Source organism: Ambystoma mexicanum, chromosome 4q (genome assembly GCF_040938575.1).
Source record: "Ambystoma mexicanum isolate Mex_15411 chromosome 4q, UKY_AmexF1_1, whole genome shotgun sequence".
Classification (NCBI taxonomy): Eukaryota; Metazoa; Chordata; class Amphibia; order Caudata; family Ambystomatidae; genus Ambystoma; species Ambystoma mexicanum.
The window spans coordinates 67,134,408-67,155,883 of record NC_090928.1 but is presented as its reverse complement, the minus strand read 5'-3'; the positions used below and the strand labels follow the sequence as shown (position 1 = coordinate 67,155,883).

The 21,476-nt window shown below is 48.0% G+C and overlaps 1 protein-coding gene across 18 annotated transcripts in view; it reads right to left on the bottom strand.

Annotated features, from left to right (window-relative positions):
• The window catches only part of PTPRK (protein tyrosine phosphatase receptor type K), a 1,571,968-nt gene that overhangs the window by 27,993 nt on the left and 1,522,499 nt on the right, over window positions 1-21,476 (bottom strand). For all 18 annotated transcript variants that reach the window (XM_069607477.1, XM_069607481.1, XM_069607480.1 and 15 more), the window contains 3 exons: window positions 19,989-20,120; window positions 19,764-19,889; window positions 5,666-5,829 (listed from right to left, as the gene is read on the bottom strand). In XM_069607477.1, the coding sequence (XP_069463578.1) occupies window positions 5,666-5,829; window positions 19,764-19,889; window positions 19,989-20,120 (422 nt within the window). The remainder of the gene's footprint in view (window positions 1-5,665; window positions 5,830-19,763; window positions 19,890-19,988; window positions 20,121-21,476) is intronic.

Here is a 21,476-nt window from a genome sequence, read left to right as displayed (position 1 = left end):
TGGAACCCTCTGGGCAGTAACTATTGGTCTAGTTCTGTGTTTTGAACCACTTGAAAGGCTCAACTCACTGCTTTGATTTTCCCTATAATTAACCAGTTTTCAAAACATAAGGCAGCCAGCAGTCTCTCCTCCTTTCATGGTTCCTCTGCTTACCCTCTGTTCAGTTATGTGATGGGAATAAAAAAGGTGCACCCTCATTTGCGAAGGAGCTCCCATTAGCCTTTTCGTGACAGCCATCTCTTCTCTTAATATTTACTTTGATGGGATAACTTGTTGGAGTTCCTAGCTAGTTGTGTTTGGAGCTCAAACAGCTTTCCTTTGGTGAAATAAATAAGACACCAGGTGCGCCTCTTTGGAGCGAATAGCCTTAACAGATGCCAAACAAGACTAAAGCAACCAATAAAGCATCCAAAACCTTGGCTAGAAGGCCCTTTCTTCACCAAGTTGTCCAACTTAGTCTTCAGGCTTCTAAAGGCTCATAGGTTTTGCAGCCATTAAGGCTACAAATGATATAGAGGGGTTCCAAGATAAAACTAACAAAGAAGTAGGCTAAGTTCTTTGGCTGATGCAAAACTGAGGCAGCCACATACAATCTGATAATATAGTGTTATGGGTATTTTAACCTTTACGACACCAGAAATGAGATAGTTTTCTTTCTTTTCTTTTTCCTGCTGGTCTTCAGCTGTCTGCTGTTATATGGCACCCACCATAGAACCTTGTAGTTGCACTAGTCCTTACTGTGTCTCAGCCACATTCTCCTCCATTGAGAGAGAGCACCAACTGGGTTTTTCCTCTCCAGTTTCCAAAAGGTTGGGGTTAGGAGGGCTGTGTTCTGAAATCTTGATGCAATGCCTCTGTACTCCTGCTCTGGTCCTTCGCCACCTCAACACAACGCCACATGCTCATTCCACTCCCACAATTGGCACGGCCCCTTCAGACAGGGGTGTACCACTTGTCCTAATTTCATCTGGAGCTTCCTAGCTAGGGCCAAGTGAGCGTTCACAATGTTCTCCTCCTCTCAAAAATCCTCTTCCTGAAATTTACAACTAACAGCAACTGCTCTAGAACCAACCTTCTCCTGATATTTCCAACCAACCTCCTTTCCTTTCCATTTAAAGCAACTTCCTTCTGATGCAGCTCCTCATGTCCCCAACCCTGGCCACTCTTCTTTGCTAGCACCCCAACCCTCCAAATTCCTGTCGGCAGCTCCTACTCCAAACCCCCACACTGCTTGAATAAGACCTTGGGCTAAACAGCTCTTTGATACCTCTCCTACGTTGGGACTTCTGTGAGCATCTGCACCTGTGGGTGTTGTTAAGATGGATTTCTGAACTCTGTCCTGGAGGGGCGGAGGTCCAGAAGGCCAGCCTAGTTTCTTGGAACAGGGTAACCTCTGGACAAGCCAGACCAATCAAGGTAGCGATCGCGGCAGTCAAGACTAGGTCTCAAGAGGGGTGAGGGTGACTGAAAGCCTGCAATGAGCACACAGAGCAAGGACGCTTACAAATTACTCCAAGCAGGTGTTATATTAAAAATATAGACACATTTATTACAAGGCCTTTGTAATATTGACCATAGCAAAGAATCACGATAAAACTCAAGTAAACCAACACATCACCATCAAATACAATATATACAATTATCGAAGGGTCTAAAGAGTTAGAAGCACGAAATATGCAGACCACCTGGATGGGGAGGAAAACAGGCAGTGCAAGTAATTGTTTAGACCCAGTTCGCCTTCAGAGGCCACCTAACTAGAAGGAAGTCGGAGCCCTACGAAGAGTGGAGCCTTGTGCTCAAAAGTACCTGCACACGCTGGTGCCGATGGGCCAAGGCGAGTCTCTTCAAGGAAGTCAGGCAGTTCAGAGTGGTGAACAAAGGAGGGCGAACAGATCTCCGCTACTCAAGGGCGGCCTCCACTTGCGGGCAGAAGCAGAGCGCGAGTGCGAAAAAGGTGTGCTGTTTAACACAGCGAGGAAAAGCTACGGGCTACTGCAGGAGGGCGACCAGTTCCTAGCGTTGCTACTCACCGGTCCCCGATGCAGGCAGACCCAGGCTTCTCTGCGTCAGTTTCAGTGCTGGCAGGTTCAGATGCGAGCAGGGGACGTCTCGGCATCGTGTAGATTCCGCGGCAGCAGAAGTTAGATTTGAAGATGTCCCAAAAGCAGCGAACCCGCACAGATTGTTACCACAGCAGGGCAACGAAGCGGTCGTGTGTGTTTCAGCCCAATGTACACTTCTCACTTCAGACCTGGGAATGCCAAGTGTACGAATCGTGTGAGTGCTAAGGACTCGGAATACAACACAACCTGACGGCGGTAACAGAGCAAGACTCCTGTGTAGGCTGGTCAGTCCACTGGATGGCCCAGAGACGCTTCTGAGGGCTTACGTGCAGGAGATGATGAAGATGCAGAGAATAGTTGTTCCCACTATTCCAAAGGGTCGAAGTACCAGTACAGGCCTTCTCGTTCGATCAGAGGCAGAATGGTTTCACAGAGCGATAGCAGTGCAGAGGAACAGTCCTTCAGCGGGTCACGAGCGATTCCTCGGTTCAGCCTCGTAGTTGCAGGATACTTGGCTCCTGTATCCGTCGTTCGGGAGAACTCAGGAGATCGACATGGTAGTGGTGTTTCCAGCCTCCTCTTATCCAGAGTTCCCTTCGTGCCAGAACGGAGAGGACCCAATGAGAGATCTGCTCACAAAACACTCACACCATACGTGGACCTATCACGGACCACGGTGGTCCCAGGCATTCAAGACACACTAGACTCTCTGGCACCCAGGATGTGTATTGGGACCAGACATCCCAGTCCACATCCTGGAGGCACACCCAAGGCCTGTAGAAGCCCGCGAAAGCATCTGTGTTTCACGGGAAAGTACATGCCCAAATAAGGAAGGCCCTGGGTCGGCTCGACCTGGGGAAGGTGAAGGGGGCAAGACAGTCAGCTGGCAGGACAAAGAGCCTCGTGGTCTGGCCATTTTGGAAGCCAGGCCACCATTTTGGGCTAAGCGCGAGAAACGCGCTTAAACAGCCAAAAGGAGCTCAAAACAAAAAGAAACGATCGCTGCCACCAGTCCCATCTGTGATTCACTTGCAACGTTCGTTAACAATCCAATGAGAGTTTCTAGGGCCTGTAGAGTGACTAGAGACCCAAGAGAGCAGTAACTTAGCTTACAGTGCCCTCTTGTGTCATGTTGCGCGAAAGCAGCAACATGATAAAAGAACTACGGAAAACAACGTTTCCCGGTACTGACTGTCCTAACGGCATGTCAATTTCCCCGTAAGAATGGAGCGAAAGCCCAGAGGAGTGCGGCAGAAGGCTGCGCTTCTCTGGCAAAGTGTAGATCATTGTGAAAAACAACAGCAAAAAGTTTAGGGGTTGCCACATGGAAGGAAAATTACCTATAATTAAGAAATCTTTCCTAACAGGTGTGAAGAGGTATGAGGCTCCAATTTCCTGAGCTTAAGTGATTTACATGTGTTCACTTTCTGATTTTGAAGCCGAGCAGAGCGTTTAAAAGGCTGACTTGTCATTTTGGATTTTCCTTTCTTTCCCCTGCAGAGACACGTGCCTCTCGTGCCGTCTGCCAGGTGTTCCATGTCAAGGTAGGCAGAGGGAATCATTTGAAGTGAGATGCTGTTGTGCTCGCACTGCAGGGGACAGAATGTGGTGTTGGTGGCGGCAGGGGTAGCGCTAATGAGTATTCCAGGACTGCGCTACACATTCCTGCTTTTTGAGCGGACTCACAGAGCCAGTGCAATATCCCCAGCCACAGATATCTGTGCAGGCTCGCTAAGCGAGTGCTGGAGAAAAGGCAATAGCGTTTTGTAAAATGTAGCTTTGCAAGTGAAAGATGAAATTAAACATGCCCAGACACTCTAGTCAAATGTTTTGATGGCATAAAGGGAGACAATGCAGAGAAGGGGATCACTTCCGAAATCAAGGAGCTCCCATCTGACCAAGTCCCAGCTAAATCTGCATACTGAATCTGTCGGTTGCCTCCACAACCACCAGTCTGGCTTCAGAGCTGCCAGAAGCACGGAAACTGCTCTCCTGAATACCCATGAAGCCCTGCTCTCCAATCTGGACTCTAATCTCCCTTTTGCCCTCATTCTCCTCAATCTATCTTCCGATTTTGACAGTCAGCCATGCCATCCTGCTCAAACGCCTCTGTGACAACCTGGGTATCAATCACCCTGGCCAGGTTGACCTGTCTCACAGACCGACCCTCTCACTTCCAACCCGAGTCTTTACTCTATTCCATCTCTCTCTCTCTACTTGTGGTGTTCCCCAGGGGTCTAATCTCTCCTTGGCTGTTCAACAAATACCTGGCACCTCTTGCCCACTGCATCGCTACTTTCTGCTCCCATTTTCAATGTTATGCGGATGACACCCAGCTCTCTTTCAGGCTCCCCTCAGCCACCTTTGCTCCTTCTTCCATACCAGATTGTCTGGCTGCATTTCAGGAATGGTGTGCTGCCAATGATCTCTGCCTTAATGCCAGTAAGACGGAGATACTCCTCATTGGGTCTCTGGGTTGGTCAGTCTTTCTCTTCTCCCCCCCCCCGCCTCTCCCTACTCTGGGCCCTCTTACTGTGAGGCTAAGAGCTGGTGTTATCTTCGACTCCATCCTCTCCTTCTCTCCTCACATTTCTGATGTGTCTAAGAAGCCGAACTATCAGCTGCACCTCCCAGAGGTATTCTTTTTCTCACTTTCCCCCAGAAGCTCACTGTCTCCAGAGCGCTGATCCTCTCTAGGCTGGACTACTTTAACAACCTCTTTCTTAATCTGCCTGCCTCTACTCGTCGACCTTTACATTTTTATCCAGAACAGGACAGACATGTCCTTGACCTCAAACCCATGGATTCTATCTCTCCAGCACTGAAATGTCTTCACTGGCTCCCCCCGTGGCTACAAGGATCAAGTTCAAGACCCTATGCATCGTCCACAAGGCTTTCTGCAGCCTGGGACCGCTCTACCTCCTAATTTTCTCTTCCTAAACATCTTCCATCTCGAACGCTCTGCTCATACACCTCCAGCTCTCTGAGGGGCAGATGCTTCTCCAAGCAAGGAGTTGGGGGGAGATCTCTCTCCTCAGCTGGAGCCTCCCAGCCTCCCTTAAACTTGAGCAGAACCACCTCTGGTTCGGAAGCAACTCAAGACCTTCCTTTTCGCTTCTGCTTTCTCTCTTACTCTCCCCTGTTGATGTACCCGACTGCTCTGCACACTGGTCACCTGGATACCCTCTGAACTCGGGCCCAGGGTCCTGCTTGTCCAGTTGCCCTTGCACTGCTTCCGGTTCCCAGAGCACTTAAGGGTCTGTTCCTGCAAACCTGCAGTTCCTTCTCACTGCACTTATGAGCCGCCTGCTAGCTGCACTTATTGATCTACCGGAACTACCCCCTCCACTCACGGCAATTCTCCCCTTCCCTCTTCTCCGCACTTGCGCGATCTGAATGACATAAGGTCTAGCAAGATCGTTGTTTTGCCACCCACCCCTTTATTTCCCCCAACTTGTCTTGTCACGCCTAGAAACACTTGTGTACAGGCACGTTATAAATGCCATATCAAATCAGAAGGAGCACTGTATACTAAAGGAAATATAAAAAGGCATATATCAGATAAAAAAATGCATTTGAGTAACAACGGTTTAATTACTCACAAACAATGTAGGATGGTACGACCTTCTCCTTCATCACATTCCTCTTGCCACTTTTCAACCTGAAGAATCAGCTTTAGGAACGATCTCTTGGAACCTGGAACTTCTCTGTGTGAGGCCCATCCCAGGTATTGGAACTGCTGCACCATTAGATAGCCTTCCTGTGGCTTTGAAAAAATGTTTACATTAGTAGAATAATTTGGGGATGAAATGAGCTATCAATTAAAGTATCTTCAATGGGATGAATAATGAATTTCATCAAAAAAGAAAGGCCGTCAAACATTCTCAAGAGCTCATGTAGAGTGAATGCTAGATTGGAATACAAGGCGCACATTCATACTTCTGTTGCAACTTGAAAGGTGGTCAATGAACAGTGTTCTCATACTAAAATAGAGGCAGTGTGACAAAAGGAACAGGAATCATTACAAAAAAGCAGAACGGAGAGTGTGCAGCTGCAGTGCAGGAGGTTATCAGACTCAGAAGGCAAAGTTTATTGAAGAAACTAGGTTTACAGTGCTCTACATTAAGCATGGATCAAAATGTGAAAATAAAAGTCTGGATAGGTCTCTATACACACAGTGAGGACAAGAGAAATAAAAGGAGGGGAGTTGCACTGGGACCCTCGGATAGGGTCTTTATCCTCAGGTAAAAGTTCAATAACTGTTCAGAGGGACCATAAAATAAAGTTACTCCCAGTCATGGACAGGGTGTCTTTTTCTAGGGACAGTTCCTGGGAGCCTGGCTTCTTTGGGTCTTCCTACTGTGGCCCAAACACAAACAAGGCACGAAACGTTGTCCAGAGATTTGTCGGGTTTCCCTTCACAAGATCTGTTGCAAGTAGTCTTTTCCAACTATCAGCTGTGTTCTAAAGCTTTATAAAGCTTTACAGCAAAGGTTGGTTCTTCTGAGCGATACCAGATTCGCCTCCGTTGACTGTGTGTATTACCCAGCCACCATTGGTCGATTTTCAGGCCAGCGTCATAAGTTCCTGACAAGAGCAATTTCTCAAAGTACTGTTTCATTTCCACTAGGAGCCTGTGACAGGATAAGTTCTTTCATCTGTCCAAGCTTCTACGTTTAAGTATACTGTGACAAATGTTCAGAAAATGGTTAAGAACCTTAACAGATGTCCAACGAAAATCTGCCAGATGACACCGATAACATGGACGCCGAGACCGGCAGAACAGCCCGTACTTAGAAACAAAGAATGAAGACTTCTCTCCACTACACAGACTCAGAATCACTTTTGTAAAATCAAAGAAATTTGATAAACACAAAATAAAAAAAATAAAAAATAATGTTCATATACAACACAACATCATTTCCAATTTTTCTCAGTTCCGCCAACCTGGAATCTCCAAATTCTGAGAGACAATTCTCTGGCTAGGCTTCTCTATGTGAACTAGAAAGTGCAAGATAATTGGATTTGCCAGCATCTCACGATATCTCACTTCTGATCTCCTCGGTCTATCATATTAAGGGCCATTGCCTAGAACCACAGTATTTCCATAAATTGGAAGTTTTCAGTGAGACACCTCAGCTTTTGTGGTCCAACCATTTTGGTTGTTTCTTTTAGAAACAGTTACTCACATAGTGACTACTATACTCCTAGTCCATGGTCCACTTTCCTCCATAGAGATGGGAGTCCCACATACAAGTATAGGAGTGGAACCTTTTTCCATAGCAAAAATAACTAACTCTCCCTTCAGAATTGTTGCACGCTTGCCCACCATGACTCCTCCCATCGGCCTTGCTCATCCAGTCCTTGACCACTCGTCAGCTACTGCCTAATAACCGACTTGGGTCGAATGGAGGAAAAGGGACTATGGAATAGGAGTACAGTATTCACTACGATGAATAGCCGTTTCATACTCCTGCATCCCATCCCTCCATGCTGATGGGGGACTCCATAGCAATAACAAGCTTTGGGGAGGAGGCAAGATCCATTAACTAGCAAATAGATTGCACAGGATAGCCTGTCCAAAACAGACCTCTGCCCTGGAACTGGTGTCCAAACAGTAATGCTAGCAGAAAGCAGATGGTGCAGACCATGTGGGAGCCCTGCTAACATCCCAAGGGACACTTGTGAGAAACCAGAAAGTGTCTCACACACTAGTCCCCGGGGATCTGTCATCCGGGTGGCCACGACATGGCTATCGCTTTTGGATCCAGTTCCTGTGGATGGACCAGTGCGACAGGATCCCCTGGATGAGGGGTCTTCGGGGAGTGGGACACTGAATGGTGAGACGCAGTATCCCTCCCTCCATGTAACACCTTTACCCCATCCTACGAGAAAGGGTATTTAGTAACTCTACCCCCCCTCACCCTTTTACAACACGAACACTTTCACAAGGACAGCCCGCTATGAGAGAAAACAGACTAACACCTGAGCAGTATGCCTGATGTGTCCCAATACAATGGTCAGGCAATTATCGACCATTACACACACCTGACTTCCATTAAGCTTCCCCATACGGGTAAAAGGCGGAGAACAAGAGCACACTCCGAGTGAGTCAAGGCCCACGAGGAAACAGCAGTTTCGAGACAGCCGCTGAACAAGAGAAGACAGACAACAAAACAGAAGGGGATTGCAGAATAGAAAGTGTAAGACCAGAAAACCAGGCTGAAGAATCCTGCATTGTGCATCAGAGATACCCTGGGCCCTCCCACGTCAATCAAGGCGAGGAGAACCGCCAGCCTCTATGGTACCGACTTTGGCTCCAGCAGCAAAGCAGCGTCAGTGAAATCAACAAAGACATCCGAAAATGGAGGGTTCTGAAAAAAGGTAGGAAGGACAACCTCCACAATGTGAAACAAGGATGCTACTTTAGGCAAAGTAGAAAGATGATTTTGTAACACCACTGTCATTGTGGTACAAGGCTCAAAAGTTGATAGAGCCTGAATCTCACTGACTCTTTGTGCAGATGTGACAGCCAGCAGAAGAGAAACTTTCCAGTTCATAATCTTTAATTCAGTGGAGGCTAAAAGATCAAAGGGTTTGAACATTGAGAATTGTGCATCATCCTTTCATCTCCAAACTGGATGAGGCCTTTTAACAGGAGGGGAGACCTTTATGTGTTACGAGAGAGATAAAGGACAGTATCATTAAGCAGTTTAGTCAAGGGATTGTCTTGACTGTCCAGAGCCCAATAACATTCCGTATTCTTCTCCTCCTGGCTACCCCCGGAGCATGATGTCCGCTCCTGCAATCCTCCAGCCTGCCTTTCCATCGCCTAGAAGGCCTTGTAACTTCTGGGTAAGCATGTGTCGATTGTGCTACTTCGTCCACGGTGCTGTTTTGCCGCATTTTCCACGGAATCCCACTGTTATTATCTGCTTATCACGGACAGCAGGAATCCTACACCTATTGCTAGGTCTATCTAAATCTATCTAAATCAACTTTGCTTTGCTTTTTTGATCTGATGACTCTCACTGCACTTGGGTCATTCTAAGATGGCCGCTCTGCCTGGCCTTCTCCGCAACCAGCCTAGCTCCAACCTTCCATTATTTACCCTGGCTGTTATTAGCCAATGAGAGCAACCGGGAGGTGGGAGCTGGCCCAGATCACCTAAGGCCCACACCAAAAGGCCCTGTCTACTCCCTGTCCACTTCCAGGACACACCAGGGCGAGTACCCAACTGCTATACTGCTCATGCCCATGGATTCCTCTCTTGCATTTGTGGGTCGCTGCTGCCCTGCAACATGGGGTGGCCACTTTGTTTTATGCCTTAACTGGATTATTGCATTTGTGTGTGCTGTCGCCCTGCAACATAGGGTCTAAGTCAATTTCTTTTGCACTTTGCTCATGTCTTGCACTTTCTACTTTGCTGTAATGGACCCCTTAAGCTTCCTTTCGGTAACGGAAGCACTGTAACCAATCTCGTAAGGTTAAGCGCCTAGATACCTCAGGGTTTTGTGCGCTATACAAATAAATACAAATACAAACAGTATCTGGTCCTCTTGCTACTGTATGGGCCCTGGCAGAAGCCTTCTAGCTGCCTGAATTATTACCATGATTTCAGCTGATCACGAATATGGCCTGCAGTGAGCTCAAGAACCATGCTGCTGAGCTCAGAAATCAAGTGTAGGAGTGTCAAAGTCAAACCCTAACTAACTGAAGCTGTAGGAAATGGTCTCTCTCTGGAAAGGTAATAAATCCCCTCCCTCTGAGATTCTATCAGACCGGAGAACCAGAAGCGAGCTGGCCACGGAAGAGATGTTGGAATAAGAGCGGTATCCCTGCAGTTGGCAAACCTCTCAATGACCCTGGGAATAAGTGGGGTCTGTAGAAAAGCATACAGACACAGAGTCACATAGAAATGGCTGGGCATCGCCCAATGAATTTCTGCCCACTCCTACCCTAAAAGCAAAGAGGGAGCACATCAAGTTCTCGGCCATGGCAAAGACCTATGGACGACTCAATGTTAAAAAAATGGCCTATAGGTCAGAATACTTGCGCTCCCACTCATGATCGTCTGACCCTCAGAGAGTTAGAGGAAGCTGAGCAAAGGGCTCTAGAAGAAGGTATTTAGGCAGAGAGATTTGGATATAGTGAGGGCCCGGGCCCCGGCCCCAGAAAGCCTTGTGGACGATGCAGAGGGTTTTGAATATGAGCCATTGGAGAGATTTCAGGGCAGGAGAGATGCGGTCCACCACATCTGGAGAGCAATGGAGGAGAGCATGCTGGGAGATGGGCAGTTTTTCTAGGAGTTTGTCCAGGAAAGGAGTGATAGAAATCGGGCAATAGTGTGCCGGACAGGTAGAATAGGCAGAAGGCTTTTTCAGGAGGGGGTGCACAAGGGAGTACTTGAGGAGAGAGGGGGAAGATCCAGTGGCAAAATGAATAGTTACACACTGTAGTGACTAACGTACTCCTGGTCCATAGTCCCCTTTCCTCCATACTGCATGGGTGTCCCACCCTAGGGATGGGAGACCGAAAATGTTTCACCAGAAATAAACCGTCTTCCGCTTTAAATTTAGAGGCGCGCGGGGGCGAAGCCCTGGGAGCATGCACTCCCCTGACTTCGCCCACCGGTGCCACTCCTCAGTCACCATTGATGCGTCGACAATATTAACATTGCCTAATGACACCAGTATTATTAGGTGGGAGGATGGTGGGACGTATGGAGAAAAGGGGACTATGGACTAGGAGTCTGTTAGTCACTATGGTGAGTAACTATTAATTACTCCTACGTCCTGCCCCCGTTCCTCCATACTGCATGGGCGATTACAACTGAATGTAGCCCCAGGGTGAATGTAGCCCTCAAGCAAACAAGTTCCTTACAACCACCTGTTGGAAAGCCGCGTCTGATTTAGAGCCGGCGTCCCGACAGTAGTGCTTACAGAAAGCCAAAGGGGTGGCCCAGGTGGCCGCCCGGCTGATGACCTACCACGGGAATTGCCTCTGGAATGCGACAGCCGTGACCTTGGCTCTGACAGCGTGGGCGTGCATGTTAGCTGAAAGTGGTTTGTGCTGTCCCTCATAGGCCTCCTTGATGACCAAAACCATCCACCTTGCTACAGAGGGCTTGGGTGCCTGATAACTGTGCCTTGACCCCCGAAGGTGAAAAAGAGAGCGTCCGAATTGTGGAAGCTCCTGGTCCTGTCCAGATTTGAGAGCGCGTCGGACATCCAGACAGTGAAAGACTCTCTGAGCATCATCCTTAGGATCGGCAAAAACATAGGTAAAACTATCTCCTCTTTTAGATGGAAAACAAACTACCATAGGTAGTGTTAAGAAACTATCAGTGCTGGCCAGTTCCCACATTCACAATCTCCTAAGGACAATGAAGTTGTCTGTATTGATACGTTCAGGGTTCTCTGCTCCCAATAATGCCCTGTATCCTTGGCGCATTGGGTATTTGTTACAGCCCGGACCCGTTTCTCTGAACGGGAGTGGTTACCTTGGAAACTAGGACGCTTTTCGTCCTTCCGGGGTCACGTGCAGTGTGGTAGGCTATCACGTGACACACGGCTCATAAGCTGTTTCAGGAAGAAGCCCGGCGCTTCTAGTTGAGTCAATTTCATTGCGAAAAGCTGCTCTTGGTTATGTTTCCTGGTTTCTTGATTCTGGCTCTGTGTTACGGATTCTGCCCCTGTCTTGCCCTTTGATTTGTTGTTTCAAAATTTTCCCTTACAAATCACGTTCTTGTCTGGTATTATTGAATCCTGCCTGCTGTACGGACCTTCCTTCGGAATAGCCTGGTCTGTTTGGACTCGATCGCCAGTTGCCGACCTCATTTTCTGCTGTACCGACATTCTTTGAATTCTATTTGCCTGCTCAAGTTGTTCATTCATCAGGCTGCTGAATTGCCGAGAGGCTTGCATTCCCATTATACTCGGCGACTAAAAACTTACCGTGTATACACCTCAAACAGCGGAAGAGATCAAAGCATTTTGCGTGTATCCGACTCCATGTTTGAACACCTGTTGATTGGCTGGCCATTATTCCGCCTGGGCTTCCAGGATAAGTCTCTTCTCTCTGGTCGGAGGTTCACCGGTGACATCTTGGGACTAGAGACTAGTCACCTTAGCAGTAGGCGTACTCGTGTCGTCGGTCCGGTGGCTGTTTGGGACTAGAGACTGGTCATCCTAGGGCTTAGGCGTCCGCGTGTCGTCAGGTTTAGCTTTTCCTCCTCTGGCCAGAGAAGAACTTTTCAATCTCTACACGGTGGTAAGCCTTGATTTCCTCCTCCTATTCATTTTCTGAATGTCTGCCAGTTTTTTTTCATTCTTTCTACCTGCATTCTTGCCTTTTACCATCCTGTATATCCACAGGACAGATCTTGTGTTGTTTATAAGATATGCCTTGTTTGTGTGTTAACTTTGTAGTGACCTCCTTAAATATCTCTATAGGTCACAGCTACGCTAGGAATAATTTGGTTCATCACTTCAAGTCGGAACACTCTGCACTTGGAATATTGCTGGTTCGTCGCACAGGCCCAGATGTCCCACTGATCTCCTTCTGGTCAATCTCCCAATTGGTGTGTGTGGTTTTGTTTAGACCCAACTGGTATAGTCTTGAGGAATTCCACGGTTACACAACGAGGTCAAGGCTGTTGGATTCCTAACAGGTAGGAACGGGTGTGGTGTGTTCACAGGACTGCCTTATCTTTGCGAAAAGTATTATAGGATTCTGATGCCACCAGAGCCTGGATCTCGCCGACTCTGCGAGCAGCGGTGAGACCCATCAACAACCAGTCTGATGTACGCCATTGGTTTGAAAGGTTTGTAAGCCAGGGCACCCAACAATAGACTGAGATCCCATACAGGGTGTGGCTTCTTGATGGACGAGTAGAGCCTGGTGTCGCCCGCCAGATGTCGCCTAACCACTGGGTTGGATGAGGAGGCCAGCTCCTCAGAATTCCTGTGGGCTGCCAAGTAGGTGCGGCAGGTGTCTACTTGAACCCCTGAGTGTGCGAGGTGTGCCAAGAATGAGAGCACATCGTCCAATGTACAAGTAAGGGGGTCGAACTCCTTAGAGTCGGCTCAGTGACAGAACCGGTCCATTTACTCTTGTACTGGCTCAGAGTAGCCCTGCTGCTAGAGCCCTGGTTGATGTCCAGGTTAGCCTGAGACAGGCTCAGATGCTTCAGTGTGACCTGTTCAGGAACCACGCTGCAAGGTCTAATTTCTGTGGAGCAGGGTGGATGACCCTGCCCCCCTGCTGCGAGAGGTGGTGAGCTGGGCCCAGCAGCAGGTGAATGGGTGGCCTGTCCGAGATGCTGTGGAGCTCTGAGAACCACGGTCTTGCCGGCCACCACAGAGCAATCAGAATGATGCAGAGGTCACACGATTCCCTTATCTTGCAGATCACCCTGTGAATCAGGGTTGTGGGAGGGAATGCATATGCTGTCATGCGGTTATAGGTCAAAGTATCGAATCAAAAGGATCGAATGACAAAAGGGTCGAATCAAGACAACCGAAAAAAGGTTCGAAATTTATTTATTTTTTTTACTTTTTTTTTTAAGGGCTCCCCCCCCCCCCCCACTAACCCCTGTTTTTGTGGTAAAAAACACTTTTTACCTAAACGAAAACCCCCCAAAAAATATAGAATTTAAAAAAAAAATGTGAACCTTCGGTTTTCGATCCTATTGACTCTCACCTTTTGCATTCGATCCTTTTGTATTCGATCCTTTAACTGGACACCCTGTCATGCAATTCCACTGTATATGGAATGTGTCGCCCAGGGAGCCGGGGCCATACTCCTGCCAGGACGCGAATTACTGGCACTTCCTGTTGGCCCATGAGGCAGAGGTTCACCTGAGGATGCCCCCCCATCTGCTGAAGCAGGACCTGATCATTGACTTGACATTCGTAATTGTCTTCTCCCAGTCTTTTGACCTGTCCGCTAAGCCTGTCCGCTTCCAGGTTGGACTCCCTGGAAGGTGGACTGCAGCCAGGCAGATGTTCTCCCGGGCCCATTCCCACATGCTGACCGCTCAGCTGCACAGCGGAGGGGGGAGGGGACCTGGTGCCACCCTGCTTGTTGACGTAATACATGCTGGTGGGGTTGTCCATCTGGATGAGGGCGACATAACCTCCAATGAGCGGAAAGAAAGTCTTGAGAGTTAGCCAGATAGCCTTTATCTCCAGCCAGTTGATATGAGTTTCCTGTTCCTACCGGGACCAGACTCCATGGACACTGGTTGTCCAGCGTCACCCCTCCCCCGCCTTCCAAGGAGTGATTTGTGGTGATGGTGACCTGAGGGGGTGTCTACCGGAAAGGGCCTGCCAATCCGCAGGTTGAAGTCCCTGGACCACAAGGTGAGGTCCGGGTGGAGAGCAGGAGAAATGCTGACAAGCTCTGCTTGGGTGCACCGTTCCCAATTCCATGAGACTGCAAAGTGCAGCTCCAGTCTCCACATCTTGAGTGTCGTGTGGGGGATGGCCAGTAGGACCGCTGCCATGATCCCCAGTAAATGCTGGTACCACCAGGCCGAGATCACCTCTCAGCTGAGGAAGTGACTTACGGCCCTCTTGATGGCCATGATCTTGTCCTCCGAAGGAAAAACTCTACGAGCTTGTGTGCCAGATGAGGCCCAGAAAGGTCAGGCTCTGTGTAGGCTGCAGCTGAGACTTCTTGAGGTTGATAGAAAATCCCAGCTTGTGGAGAGTGGTCATAAGAGCAGAGTAAGTGTGATGCACCACCTCCAGAGATCTCGCCCTGACGAGCCAGTCGCCCAGGTACGGATAGACGTGCCAGCCCTGAGGAGGGCCGCCACTGCATTCAATAGTCTGGTAAACACCTTGGGGGCCAAGTTGAAGCCAAAGGGGAGAACCTTGTATTGGAAATGGCAGTCCATGATACTGAACCGCGGAAAATTATCAATGAGGCTCCCAAATAGGGATGTGTAGATAAGCAGGGAGCACATTTCCCCTCCACAGTGTCTCCGCTATGAGTGCTGGCATAACCATCTTGAATCTTTGAAGAGGGAGGGAGAGGTTGAGGGTGGAGAGGTCCAAAAACTCTCAGGCCAGCCCGGTTCTTCTTTTGTATGGTGAAAATCCTGGAGTAGAAGCCCAAGCCTCGCTGGGAGGTTGGACTTCTTCCAATGCCCGGCTCTCGAGGAGCAACTGAATTTCCACCAACAGAATTGCTGTCCCAAAATGTGGGAATGGAGGGGAGGGAGGAATCGGAGGAGTCTATCAGTATCGACTGTACCCCATAGACAATGCAGATAGGATCCAGGGGTCCGCAAACTTCTGATGCCAAAATTGTGCGTGAAGGGCAAGCCTGCCACCCCACTGGAGACATGTAGATCCGAAGGGGTGCGTCATGCCTTCTTTCCCTCTGAGACTGTTCCGGACGAGGGGGACTGAAAGAAGCACTTGCTCCCCCCTCTTTTGTTGTTTGCGCCAGTGCTGATTGAGAACTGTTAGGCTGATCTAGACCTCTGTTTTTGGAAGCCCGGAACCCGGCGAACGCCCACCCCATATCGCAGCATTGATGCTATTGGTGTACGCCTTGGGCTCCCACCTGCTCCGTTCCAAGGGGCGGTATCAGACGAGCTGCCATTTTGTCTGGTGTGGCGCCATCATTTTGAGCTGCATGCCACGTGCCAATGTTGTGGTGCTTGGCACACTGGGCCCGACCTCCTCCAGAACTCCTGGCGGTGGAGCATAAGCCCTACCCTGCACCACAGGACGGGGACTGGTAGGAGTGTTGCCCTCTGCTGTATCGCTGGTAGTGCTGCGTATAGGTGCCCCCCTCGGACAGTTGGCCGGTACTCCGGTGTAGCCCCTCGGGTGTACACCTGGTAAAAGAACCTTGCAGCCCCTTGGCACTGTCTCTGGAAGGATCTATGACCCCTCGGCCTGGCGGCCGGTAGCTGAAAAAGCCTCTGTACCAGTGCTGATGTGAGAACCTGAAAGGTTCCTCACGCTCTGGTGTTTCCTTGGGAAGGAGTCGCCCTTGTGAGGTGCGATGGAAAAAAAAGTGGCCCTGCCTTGGCCTTTGACTTTTGTCTGACGAAGGCCTTCAAGTCTTCTGGAGGCGACTTCTCAAAGAGCTCCCTCCACCGAGCTAGCCTGTTCTTCAGAGCACGCAGTCTAAGCACGTTGCACGCGGTACAACCCTCCCAGCCGTGGTCGGGGCCAAGGCAGCGGAGGCTAAGAGCGTGGGGATCAGACGTTGGGAAGTGCCCTTCACAGGCTGGACACCTGCTGAAGCCGGCTGACGTCAACATGCGCCGGGGAGGAGCGTGCCGTCAGAGGACTGAGTAGCTGATTGACAAAAAGACAGAAGAAAGTATCCGGGGAAGATTGTGTGGTATTACAAGGCCGAAGTCAAACCCAGGAGGGCTGGTGAAACCGGCCCGTTCCCGTTGACGCCGAAAAGGGGACTGAGGAGTGGCACTGGTGGGTGGAGTCAGGGGAGCGCATGCACCCAGGGCTGTGCCCCGGCGCACCTCTAAATTTAAAGTGGAAGGAAGTTTTTTCTTGCGAAAAAGGTTCTGTCTCACATCCCTAGCGAGAGAGAGAGAGAGAGAGAGAGAGAGAAAGCGAAGACAGGATGTCCTGAGTTTTAGTGGAGAAATGAGACACTAAGGCCGTACAGATCGGCTTGATCCTGCTGAGCGGGAGCGCTAAGGTCCTTGCTGGGCACCTGGGGGCCTGCTGAGGCAACGGAAGATCTGGCAGAAGCAAAGGTTCTGCTGGTGTAGCCTGTGGGAACTGGTTGCATTGAGACGGGCCCCAGGGCCAGGCAGAGGGTGGGAGTCACTGGAGTCATGGTCTGCGTAACTGAAGGTTAACTGTAAACAGAGATGAGGGCATTTGTTTGCCTATAATCCCCCTGAAATACTTAGTCATTGCTCTGGACCTTATGAGGGTTTGAAACTGGCCGAAAAAGCGATCTTCACTGGGCTGAGACTGGACTGTTGTTGGAGTCCACGTGGCCTTAGTAGAGGTACACGAAACAGTAGATGGAACCCAGTACCGTTGTCTACGTGGAGATGTCCAAGATGTAGGTGTTCATGAAGTAGGTGATAATGATTAAGTTGGATAAGAAGCACTCTAGTCGCTGGACTGCCAACTCGAACCAGAAACAACAGATCCTTGATGCACTGTTGGAGGCAGAGGGAAATGGGATTTGCTGCCTCTGGGTCTAGATCTCGCAGCTAGCTCCCCCAGAAATGAACTGGCCTGTCATCCTGGGTAAGTGTCGTGGGAGGTCAGGACCAGTCATAGGTGTCACAAATTGTGCACGACTACTTCCTTGACATACCAGAGTGCTCCTGTGTATCACTTTTCTTTTGTCTGCAATTTTGAATCTCGGTGGACTGAGGACTCCGGGACACGAGTGTTTCTCCTTGCCAACATGGAGCCCCTGGAGTCAGGTTTAGAGAAAACCCTGGGACGGGTGCAGTAGCAAGGACAAAGGGAGTTAACGAAGTACCATCAGCCACGTTGTTGCTGGTAACTCATACCCTCTCGGAACTTAACCTGGTACCAGGCTCCAAAAAGTAATCTGCTCTAGAGCCAGTGTACGCCATAACGGCCTATGGGCCATCCATGGTCAGTCTTGGAAAATCTAGAGGACGCCTCCCAAGAGCTCCGGTCTCAGAGAAGGGTCACTGCGCAGGCTGTCGGTGAAAAAAGAGCTCTTACTTCCAAGATCAGCAGAACTTTCAGAAGAACTGGTAGATCTGCAACAGTTTCAGGCAAATTCCTCTACATGACGCGGTCGGGGAAACTCCAAAAATATCCTGCAACTGACTAAGGGGGAGACGAACCATGCAGGAGTCAAGACACAAAACCGACATGTAGGAGTTCCAGAGGTGGGCGGGCCCAGACACCTCAAACAAACTGTGTCGAAGGCTGGGAATTTCCTCAGGAGGAAAAATCTGTTATCACGGTATGCAAGAAATGCATCACGTTGAAGATGGTGTTAATACAGCCTACAGAATTAACAGCAGCGGTGCATAGACGTACAGTCCTGCCGACCCTTAAATAGAACGGACGGGGTAGGCCTGTGGGAGGAGTCCGTGTGAAGGAAAGGGAACAGGAAGCAAAAATACTGTATTTAAAAAAAAAAACCTTGCATTAAATAATCTAGGGACCCTAAAAAATTGAAGTCACATAATTGAAGGAACTGTTCACTAATTTCAATGTCTCATGTACTGACAAGACCCCTTGGCTACTCATTTTAATAACTATATTCAGCCTTAAAGAAAGCAACACATTCTGCTGCACCTTCACGAAGTCCTAAACAGAGGAAGAGAATCTCCCCGATTAACCCCTGAATTTCTTAAACATATTTGAAGACTATGTACAGCTGCATGGAAGAAGTTGTCGACTAATGGTGAAATACAAAGCTAAATTAGCATTGCTGGTCTCAAAAAGGGCACCTAGGATGACAAAGTCTTTCTAGCAACAAAAATGCCACCATCTCTAAATAATGCTAGGCTGCTGTTTAAAACTGTTCAGCATTTTCTGATGCCCCAGTGTTAGGGAAGAGATTATTCCATTAAAGAAGCTCTACAAGTTTCTAATTGTTTTTTTATTATTTAAAAAATTCGGGTCAGACAGATTGATCTGGACAACTAGTCCCTCACTAATCTCCTAGCTAGGATTGCTCCTTACCCATGGAGACAAATCACATTTTTTTTTTTTGACTACAGTATGCACTGAAGATCGGAAACCTTCTCAAAGATTTTCTCCCCACTGAGCCCTACAGATAAGAGATGTATCGGCCACTTTGACTCCCTATAAATTGGCAAATGCAATCAAAAAATAAAAATAGGGAGCAAAAATACTGCCAACAAAAAAATAGAAAATAGACATGTAGAACCTTGTGCCCTTGCTTTCACCCACAGCTCATTGGCCCACAACACACAACACAGTGGGGGAGTGGTGGTAATTCTGTTACTGCTACTTTTTTTGGTGGTAACGGAATTACGACTTTTTCCTGCAACGCCAAAATAGAATATTCGAGGTGAAGTGGAGGATTTACCTCCAGCAACAAGATGGAGGTGAATACACCACTTTACCCCCATAAAGGAAGCCGATTTATCACAAGGCCATTCCACCGGCAGTAAATCAGACAAAAATCCCCATGGAGTCCTATAGTATTAGCACCACTTGTAAACACATGGTAAATTGACAGGACCGAGTTGCTGTAGAGGTAATCGAGTTTAGTGGAATTACCACTGAATTACGAACAGACTCGTAATGAGGCCCTTTCTGTTCAGGCATCCAGTTGGCAGAATGCCACACCATTAGAAATATGAGGAATTCCCAAACCCATGACTTTTAGAAGGGCCATTAAAAACTTTGCTGTCCCAAATCACAGTCTTACTGATTTAGTGCCTGTTCAGCACAGTGCATAGAAGCGATTTAGTTTACGAGGAACACAATACAAAAATAACTAATCAAAATAAAATAACTGAAATTATGATTGATGGTAACGTGCAAAGCAAAACACGTTTGATAATTTCTGTAGCCTGAAAGTTCTACTGAGTTTAGATCAACCCTAAGGTTAGCCCGTTTTGAAGTGACATTATTTAAAATGTACTAAAACTCCTGCTTCGGTTAGACTGATTTGGCATGACTTTTTTCAAATTGTCACATATGGGCTGTACTTTATTTTAGCACTTACCCTGTTCAGATTGCATATCCTGAAAATTCTGTTGACCACATCACAATCCATCGAGGAAGACATACATTCCACCTGTATGAGGCCGTACCTCAGCATCCCTTCTTCAGGCCAGTACTGTGGGCAGCCCTACCCAAAAGAAAAGTCGAGCAAGGTGTTATTAAGAATCTATTTTGTTAAAATTCATAGATCGGATCGAAGCTTGGTAAACCTAAAGAAGGTACACACCTGTGCCAAATCTACTTCGTTTAGCATCACAAGGGACGTACAGCCATAGTCATAGACTAGTCTCCAGAAGTCCTTTACAGTGTTGGGCAAAGGATGCTGTGTAACAATGAAAGCAGCTGGCTGCCGGTAGCTCTGTAATGCAAGTAGTTGAGAAGCACAGAAAAGTTTTTTTTTTTTTAAAAAGGAGGTGGCAACATTTTCTTTTATATCACTTCCCCGCCATGTGAATTTAAGATCACATTAAACGCCTACATTTACTGACTGCCAGGTACGCAAGAAGCGTTTAACAAAGTTAATCACATCTCGATAAATACTGGATTTCATCTTTAATGGCCCTCGTGAAACTTGAAACAATACCAATGTGCCACTTAAAATTTCAAAGCAAAAACAATCCAGAAGTAGCATCCCAGGGCTAAAGCCTCAAATGACCACTATCATGCTTTAGGTTTTGAGCATGGGGCTTAACGGCGTGTGTATTCATGATACAAAATGACTCATTTTTTTTTACATTTTCATTTTTACTCCCAATTACTCACACGTCATGAGATTTAACATATTTGCTTAACTGCACAGACTGTTCCTAGCTTTTCCTATTGTCCATTTCAAAGTCAATGACTAAAGTGAATGTTTATTGGTTTCCTTTCAAATCTACTAATAAATGCATGTGTCCAACACTGGAAGACAACTACACAGTTGCAGGATACATTGGACAAGTTCTCCACAATAAATTGATATAAATGGGCAGTAATGGTCCTGTCACAATAGCAGCAAAATAGTTTACACTTCTCGTCTACATTAAATAAACTGACAATTCCTAACCTGGCTTCAATGGGACTGCATAACATGCTAGTTCATATGCGCTATTACTCGTCAACATTAGCAGACAAAATTAAGATTGCAAGTATGTTCTATTTAGAAATTAATGTGTTTCTGACTTTGAAAACTAATATTTCCACCTTTTCCTTTCTCTTTAAAGAGCCCAATTGCACTGTTCGTCTTCTCAGTGAAGAGAACACACGTTCTCGCTCAACCCTCTGTCAATAAGATGCACTCAACAGTAAAAAAAAACAAACAACAAAAAACACTTTCATTTTATGTTTTGTCAGTTTCACCCTTGCTCGCACCACAAAACACACAATGAACCTCATTGTGAGTCTGGTGGTAGCCGTGCCGGAAAAACCAGCAGGCTAATGCCGGACCCAGAATGAATTACCACCTCTGTGATTGCCGGAATCACTAGGGCATTACAACCCCAGTGACCCTGTAATTCCGGAGGCGTAATTCCGTTAATCTCCATTCCCATGGGAATGGGGACAATGGAACCACTGGCACCGTAAATAACGGTGCTGGTGTTTCCATTTCCGTCTGCAGGCGGATGGCGTTACTCCCGGCAGGTGAGACCTGGCGGGAGTGACACCGCCCGCCTGTAGAACACAGTCTGCCGGTCCGGAGACAATGGTGGCAGCGGTTTTACCGCCACCGTTGTTT